The 9,298-nt window shown below is 40.7% G+C and overlaps 1 protein-coding gene across 1 annotated transcript in view; it reads right to left on the reverse strand.

Moving 5' to 3' along the window:
* NCOA2 (nuclear receptor coactivator 2) overlaps positions 1-9,298 on the reverse strand; it is a 73,419-nt gene that overhangs the window by 3,132 nt on the left and 60,989 nt on the right. The window contains exons 19-21 of the mRNA XM_009995599.1: positions 9,100-9,269; positions 7,461-7,638; positions 4,983-5,181 (exon numbers count right to left, since the gene is read on the reverse strand). Of these exons, the coding sequence (XP_009993901.1) occupies positions 4,983-5,181; positions 7,461-7,638; positions 9,100-9,269 (547 nt within the window). The remainder of the gene's footprint in view (positions 1-4,982; positions 5,182-7,460; positions 7,639-9,099; positions 9,270-9,298) is intronic.

Consider the following 9,298-nt stretch of genomic DNA (forward strand, 5'->3'; position numbering starts at 1 on the left):
ATTTACAGCACTGCTTTCTTAATCAAAGGATTAATCTCACTGTGTAGGAACTGGTATAAAATACAAAACGCAGCCCTTCAGCACAGTTCTGAAGTGTTAGAACACTCAGCTTCCTAAATTTTACAGGGAAAGAATCCCTTAGGGAGTCTTTGATGACTTGGTTCTCTCTATTACTTCCCTCAGACTAGATGTATGTGATGATAGGGAGGATATGCCCCTCCAGACTCTGCAGGAATGAAAAAGATGTTTTCTGTGTCACCTGCCCTTTAGGAGACTTCGTGTTGCCAAGGAGAGAAGATTCTGCCACTGCACTACCTCACTTCAGCTACAGCAACCTGCTGTGGCAACAGTTTTCTTGTTTCAGGTCCTTCTGACTGTTGCTTCTGTTGCTATTCACCAATTTTGCAAAGTGTCACAAAGGCAAATGCAATTACACGCAACTACCTAAAGAGGTGATTTCAAATGCTGCCAGAGACAAGACTACAGTTCAACAGGAAAGGTAAAAAAGTTAAAATATTTTTGCCATGGAAATTTCAACTCTGAAGAAATTGACTGTTCACTGCTGCAAACATCTAATAATGCTTTCTGCTTCCTAATACAAATGGGCAGTTTTAAAAAACCTGAATTTAAATCAGAAGGGAAGAGAAACATGCTATTTGGTTAGAAAAGAGACAGCTTCACAACTTCATCTACATGCATTTGACTAAGCATCAGAACCCATGTTTGAGAAGTTTTCATTAGAATTAATGTAGAGAAATGCCTTTTCTGTTTGTTCAGCAGACAAAGGAAGGAAAAAATAAAAAGCAGAAATAAAAAAAATGTTTACTGAATCAGCAGCAGTATTGGAACAAAACAATGAGTACACAATTTGCATCATGGCAGAGTTAGAACCAGTATGGAAAAGGAAGATGTTTCTAGGCTGCACACCACAAAAGCAGCAAAGGCATCTACCACAGAATCTCCTTGCCAGTGATAATGCAAGAACCCTGACTGGCATGGTAGCAGATACAAAAATTTAAAAAAACCCCAACAACAACCCCCCCCTATTTTATTCTATGAGTACATTTGCTTCAAAAGTCCTTGAAATAAAAGACCCCACTGTTAAGACATTAACTTTTCTGACTGCAATAACAATTCAATCAGAAAAATATGGAGAAGGAAATGGAAGAGTTTTTATAGCTTTCTGAAGACAGGTCAAGTGGTGTTTTCAGATATGAAATCTGAGTAAAACAAGACAGATGTTTCAAAACTCCTTTGTAGTTAAGCATATTAATACAGCCTCCTGCTAATGAAGCAGAGTTGTATACAAGGTGTTTCCTACAAGTCCAGAGCTCCTTTCATCCAGTATGCTGAGCAAAATCAGAATACTATTTCTAGATAATTCTTTGCAGATGCCATGATAATTTTGTCCTGGGAGTACTGTACCTGTGCAGATTAATAAACATCTGCTCTGAGTGGATATCTAGATAGTGGTTTATTCCATACACTGAAATATATCTTCTATTGCACAGGTTTCAATTCACTTCTCTTTACAACTCAGTAAATAACATGGATCCGTGATGCAAAATAAGTAACATGCAAAACCGCAGCAACAGTCCACTGTGCAAACAAGGAGATGGTGATGACAAGGAGACAGCAAGTTGTGTGAATGGTGAAACACTGGAAGGTTTAGACTTTCTTGATGCCTGGTGAAGCTGTTTTGGACAGAAGGAACCTGCAGACCTGGCAGCTAGTATTTCAGCATTTCTAGTATCAGCCTCCTAGAAGACACACAGGTTAAGAGTAGTCTAGAAAGCTTTAATAAAATTAGAAGAGAGAGGATGACAGTGAGACAAATTCTGATGCCTTAAGTACAAAAGAGAGTCTCTAAGCATCATAAATAGCAAGGCTAGGAAAACCACAACATTGTTGGCAAAAATCTTCATTTTTCACTTGGTGATGCCAAGAGCCTAGGTATCAAGTAAGAGCAGCTGGAGATACACTAGTATGAACAGATAAACGCCAAACTTAGTATTTTTACGCTCTGCATATATCTGTATGATACCATATAGTGCCACAAAGAGAGGCAGGAGACAGAGCCAAACAAACCTGTTTAGTACCAAAAGTAATATGCTTCTCATCCAGGCAGGTATGTCCAGGCACAGTTTTCCTAACAAGTAACACATATTACTTCCAAAACCATCCAATAACATATGACGTGTGAAGTTTTCTTTTTTCAAGAGTTGGAACACATTCATAGCTTAACCACTGTTATTCACTGTGGTTACAAAGAGATGAGCATTCTGAAGCTAAAATTATGTATTATGGAACAAAAAAAGTGCAACAAGTAAGTAAAAGTGCAGGTGACAGTATAAAAAAAGCCAAAAGAATGAATGAAATGGCAACAGTCAGCAGAATTAGAGAAAATACAGTCATTTTGAAAACCACCAGTTACAGGAAAAAGTTTAGCATAGACTGTGTCAATTGCTAAATTAAGGTGCCAAACTGTAAGACAGTGTGTCCTGAACACAGAAAAAAAACTAGTATTAATATAAACAATTTGTATTTATTCCTCTCAGAAAATAAAATGTGAAACGGCACAGCAAACATTCCTCAGGACTAAGAAGTACTGTCTTGTGTCTCAGAAATGGTCCCTCAGCTGCCAGCTGGCCACCTCTGACCTAGATGAAACATAAAACATTTGCTTGCAGAGTCTGCAGATGACACAGTGCTGGGGCTTCAGGAGTAAAACAGGTTACTGTTATAGAAAAAGCCACAGCACTTAAGGCATGTAATACATTTGGGAACAAAGAATACAGGTTTCATCTAGGTAGAATGGGCTGAGGAGGATTTGGGGATTTTAAGTGTTTCAGTACACGCTCTCCAGTGGGACATTGTCACCAACAGAGCCATGGCAAGTCATGGATTGAAAGATAAATTACAAGCAGAACTTGACTTTACACAACTTTGGTGCAGTCATTGTTAAATTACTGTCTCCAGTTACTCTGTTCATACTTCTAGGAGAAGGTTGTAACAAGAGTTTAAAGCAGGGGCTGATGGGCTGAAACACAAATGTTGAGATGGATAAAAGAGTTGAGCCTGTTCAGCTTACTGGAAGGTAGATAAATGCTATCTTGAAACAAGATCTTGTAGTCTAACAGGAAGGAAAAACAGTGTGACAGCTGTGCTAGTGGAAACAGTAGTCTGTGTGGAAATCTTTGAAATAAAATCAGATCTCTTTCTATAATGCATGTTTCTCAATTCAGATTCCTAGGGAAAATTATGTATCACGGGCATGCTGAGAAATCAGGCTGGGCTGTCACCTTCAAATCTCCCATTTTTTAATTTTTTGTTGTTGTTGTTATGTTTTAGTATTGTTTTACTTCATTAAATGTGCGCAACTGTATGCACTTGGGAACTAATAATAATGAAAACATCTGCTATAGTTTGGTGTAGCAACTGGGAATATCAGACAATGTGACAGATTTGGGAGTATCAAAATTACTTAAGGTCACCAGTATGTGGCAGCTGTAAAAGACAAATATGATCTGGGCTGTATCTGCCAGAGTATTCCGAGAGAAATGGGGAAGAACTAGTGTCATGCACACGGCCCATGTGCTTAGGAAATACTGACTCAAACTGCAACAGGTGCAGGAAAGGAAAGGAAATTTAAAGCCTACAAGAGCCTGAAACACTATGGCTTATTTAACTTAGAAGAAGAAAAAACAAGACACAACAAACTCAAAACAATGCAACAATCTCAAAACAACAACAAAAAAAGTTGGTAGAATGGCTCTTTCGAAAGAAAAGAGCTATTTCAGCTAAAGGGTAATGGAAAATAAATAGCCTGTTACAAAATTTATGCTGGAAAATAGGAAAAATGTCTTCACCAAAAGGGTTATCAAGCAGTGGAAGAGGATGCCCAGGGAAGTGGTTGAGTCAATATTGCTGGAGGTGTTTAAAAGACACATAGAGGTGGCACTTAGGAACATGGTTTACCGGTGGACTTGGCAGTGTTAGGTTTATGGTTGGACTCAATGATCTTAAGAGATCTTTTCCAAACTAAAAGACCCTGTGATTATATCTCAGATGAAAGGTTTATGATATTGTCCACCATAGCAGGAGACACTCACTGCCTGAAGACACATGAGGTACTTTCCTACCAGTATTTCTAAGAAAACTTAATAATTTCAAGCCTGTGAGTTGAACAAATGGGAGTTCAGCTCTGAAACAAACATATAAACCTGTTAATTAAGAGGACTTGTTTGTGAAATACTTACTAATGTACTGTAAGAATTTAACTGCAGGTCAACAAACAGAAATGTTGTTTTCTTTATTTTGGATACCCTAAGCAGCAGTCTCAAATAAAAACAAGTGCGCAAACCTCCCCTCAGCTGAAAAGAACAGGTTAATTACCCACTGATTCAGCAGTCTATTTTATACACACCACATTACAGAAGGTGTGGATTTTGTGCTCACGAAGGTGCCAGATCGATAGTTCTTGAAGCTGACTGACTGCCTATTGTCTGGTACTACAAACACAGTGGCAGTAGAAGCATCTTCCACACACTGTCCATGCCAGTTCGCTCTTACCTCTGGGAAACATCTGCCTGCCATTCAGTCCTAGCCTTCACTGCTGAGAAAACTAACAAGGACACTGGTGACCTGCAACTGTGCTATGGAAACTTACCTACTGAGAACAGGAGCTAGATCAGCACGTATGTTCCACAGAAGTCCAGGAGCAACTACATATGTTAGCTACAGTGGTGCTAGGTCAAAATAGGAAATATATATGCAAGACGTGCTCTCTGCCTCATTGATTACCTTGGTTATCTGAGTGCAGAGGTAAAAACAAAGCCTTTTTAACATCATCATTTCTCAAGAAAACCAAGAAAAGAAATGTAATGGCTTGCAGCAGTTACAGCCCAAGGCAGCGGACCTGAAAAACTACTGAAAGTCAAAGCAAATCCTCTAGCTGTCATCTCAAGTCCTTAGATTCTCACCTGCTCAGGACCCATGGAGGACAACCCTGATGTAGGCACAGAGGTCGCTGAGGTCATGCTGATCTGCCCTGTCATCTGGTTCATGTTGTTCATACCACTTGTGTTGGTTGCCATGGATACACTGATGTTCATGTTATTATTGTACATGCTGGTGCTTGCTTGCTGCCCAAAATGTGGTGGGGACTGTTGTGAAAACATGCTATAGCAAGGAATGGAAAAAGCAATGTGTCAGACTTAGAATGCTATGCCACTAAGAAACTATTCTCTTCTTAATATATCTTCAGATAGAATTTGTACATACTGTTGTTCATGTCAACTTCAAAGGAAAGACTAGTTTTCAACTACATCCATGTCTAAGGAATAGATTTTCAAAATTTAAGGTCCCATGTCTGTGCACAAAATGCATGCCTTTGCGTGTGAAACTATGGCAGAGTACAAATCTGTTACGTGTGTGCAGTAACAGCCAATTAGCTGTCTAAATGGGCTTTGTATGTATTTTTTATGTATTTGGAAAAGTAATTTTTCTGGGGAAAGCAAAACTCCTTTTTCTCCCTCCCACTGTTGGTTAGCACAGCACAGGACTGTTGAGCTGAAATTGGATTTGGTTTAATACACCTTATTTTTGCAAAAGAGGCTATTTGCACATGTGAATACCAGATTTGCACACACAGTTATGGAAAGTGGGCTCACAAATACAGACATGCAATTGTGCAGAAATTAATTTACTAAATCTTCGCATCAGTTTTGAAAATGTGGTACTGTAAGAAACAACATAAAGTTACCATAAAGACCATTACCCTTTACGTCCCTTTAAGGCCATTTCAGAACAACTTAAGGAGAAGGAACTGTGGGGAAGACCTCACCCCAGATTTTATTCAAAGTTAAGTGCTTTGCACATAGTATCTTCCTTTCCATTATGTTGGAAGTCACATGAGAGACTTTTTTGTATTTCCTAAAACACACTTCACTGTTTATATATTAGTCTTTCCTACTCTTTGAGCATAATCCTACAGTCAATGAAGGAATTATCACTGACAATGCATCTGCTAGAGGATCTGCACTGGACTGAGATCCTGTGGAAGGGCTGCTGCATGTCAGATGGCACACATTAATCCACTTCTGTATTGATGGCTGACTTTTACCTCCCTGCAAAGCATGGCTCCCACAGCTGAGGAAATATTTCAGGGTTAACAATCAGCCTTACACTTGGATACTCCATTAGCTGTGTACTGTGGGACTTGGTGGAGTGCAGCAGCATTCTGGGCACAGGACCAAGCTTGGAAAATCCCACCATTCTCTTCCTTCCAATTCCATGCCTTTTCAGGCCACCTAACCGCATTTTTAAGTTGTTATCTGGATGGCTGAAACAGCACACTACAGATCATTGTGAATACTCAGTGGCTTGTGTAAACGCATTTGACATGTCTCTGCTGTAGAGCTGCAGTTCAGCGAGCCAACCATTAGTCTTACCGAGCTGTCCCTGCTGCCATTTCAGCAGAAGCCACAACAGTGGTAGCTTTGCCTCAGGAACACAGTGAGGAAGAGGCATGGACTAGGATGAGAGTAAATCACTTGATTAGGGGTAACTAGACTTGGATCAGCCTCACCACTGAAATGCTGGTGGTTTTAGGTTTATTACATCTTTGTCAACCAGCAGGAAAAAGATTTGTTGCTGGGCTGGGATAGTAAGAGCAGCCCGAGAACTTCAGGATGACAAAAGCGCTGCCCTGTAGACAACTGTGTGCACCCCAGTGTCAAGTGATACAGGCTGTACACCAACCTGATAGCTGCTCCTGTTTTCCACTGAAAACCACAGATTTGCCATTTGGAAGCTCACTGCGGCCTACTGACTGTTCTACATCCAATCCACTCAAAGTGGACAGACTGGAGTTATACTGACTGGGGCATGGGCCTCAATTGAGAAGGTGACTGCATGCATGAGGCATGCTTCCACGCTCTTGGAGAATGACAGTTATATGCTCACCCATAGTATGTGCAAGCACTAATGGATTGAACCTGGTTGCACTACAGCATTTAAAGTGGGAGGTGATACCCAGTCACTGCAATTCCAGAGCAGCAAGGATGCAGACTCTAGCTCAGCTGATCCAGCCATGTGGAAAGCAGTGTGGGAGCACATGGAAATCGTATGCAGCAGAAAGGCATCCACATAAATGTTAGGGGCTGGAACTCACTGTGCAGCAGAGATGCTTCTTAAGGACACACAGTGTTTTATCAGCTGTCACAGACAAAGCAGTGCATTGTGTGGATGCAGATCTTTGAGTTATGCACTCACTTCACCTTGTCTGAAGACAGAATTTAAACCAACTCGTCAAGCCAAATTGAAAAGAAATCTCTTTCAGGATAGATAGTTAACAATAAACAAACAAACAATTATGTATGAACAACCCCGTAAGTAAAGGTAGACCATTAATGACCCCATTATTCTGTGTGCTCATTTTGGTTTTGTTCTGGATTTACCTGTTTCCACCCATGTTCCCTTGTGCCCACCCGTTCATCTCCGTAGAGGACTGATAGGCAGGATTAGCCTGAGACTGCTGCATCATGGGGCTTTGTGTATGAGCCAGTCTTGGGGACATGAGTGGACTCTGAGGAGTGGTGGCCCCTGCAAAGCCTGGATCAGGCTGCTGACTAATACCTGAAGAAGAAAATAAGAAATTTAGCTGCTATACACTTGAAGTTAAAACAAGTCAAGAGCTTGTACCTGCAGACAGGTCTTTACACAGTCCTACTTACGTCATGTGGAACATATAAACTTGTGTCTTAATGCAGGATCCAGATTAAAAGCAAGACATCATCAACTAATACTTATGTACAACCTTAAAAAAAAGTATTTTGCCTGAGTATGGTGGCTACTTGTGTGTCCTAATCACACAAGTGGTCTCTCTTCTCTATAGACCTAAAGAAAAACATTGGTAAGTGACTTTTTTTATCCTCAGAAACTGCATGGTGAAAGTTATGAATGACCCATTTACTGCATAGCATTTAGGCTATAATTTGCAACTTTTTCTAAAGTTCCTAGGACCTTAGGATCTCTATTTCTGTTTCCCTGCAAACACATGCAATGGCATTTTCAGCAAGCATTTAATGACTTTGTAAAATCAAAAAAATATCTGGATGCAAGGAAAACCTAATTTCAGCTGTTATATGCCAATTGTGTGCAGAAGTCTTCTTTTAAGACATTTTGGTCTTGTTTAAGTTAATCATGAACAGCATACTAAAGATAAACAAGCCACCCTTAATGCTGGCCTAAGAATCAGGAGGCATGAAACTTACTCCTATGTTCACTGTCTGTGTGACTTAACTTCTTCCTGGTGCAAAGGACAATAGATCAGCAAAAGCAGACAGCAAATTTAGAATTGGGTGAACATAACCTGCTGTATCAGCAGAACTTGCATATTGCTATTATTTAATGTAACTGTGATAGAACTTCTACAATACTTATAAAGAAGCTGTATAACATTGACCATATGGAGGCAACTGTCCTATGCACCCCAAAACAAAGCAGTATCTATCTTTGTAAAACACACAAACAAAAGGATATTAGCTATCATATTGCACACAAGTTTAAGGACAGGGTAGGAAATGCTGAGTCTGAAAGGAATTTTGATTATTGAAGTTAGTTGCTAATTTTACATTATAATGCACACAAGAATGATTACTTCATTACCAAAATGCAAAAAATCCTCACCAATAAAAGAATTATTTAAAAGGACTGTGTCTGGCTTTGCTTCTGATGAAGCTTCTGGCCATCTTACACTGTCTGCCAGCATCAATTCACATAGTTTGCTTCATTTGCACTTTTTACTGTATATATTGGTTTGTTGACTGCAGTCAAAATTTGTAGTCCAACAAGCCAATACACACACGTATACATGTTCCAGTGAGCATCCAGATTTGTATGTGCATAAATGCACAGATAAGGAACTGGAAGGTACTGTGTTCCACCTGAGGACTCCCAAGGGGCCTGAAGCTCCGCATTTCCCATCATTTCCAGGGAGCTAGCCAAGGGGCTGCAGGAGGGGGGCTTAGACCAGCGCAGGGGAAGACATGGGGGAGTAAGGACTGTCAAAATGCAGAGGGGAGGTGGAACCAGTACCGTAGTTCGGAGGAAACGGAAACTGCTGTGCATTTGCCTGCGGGATCCGTGGGTTGCTCATGGTTGCAGGTATGCCCCCAGCAGCCACCATGCTGGGGGTCATGCTCAGGCTCTGCCCTCGCATCATCAGCGTCCGCTGCTGCACCTGCTGCTGCTGCTGCTGCATCTGCCCCTGCCGCGGGGGGTGGGTCAGGGTGCC

This window comes from Chaetura pelagica, unplaced genomic scaffold (genome assembly GCF_000747805.2).
Source record: "Chaetura pelagica isolate M959 unplaced genomic scaffold, ChaPel_1.0 scaffold83, whole genome shotgun sequence".
Taxonomy (NCBI): domain Eukaryota; kingdom Metazoa; phylum Chordata; class Aves; order Apodiformes; family Apodidae; genus Chaetura; species Chaetura pelagica.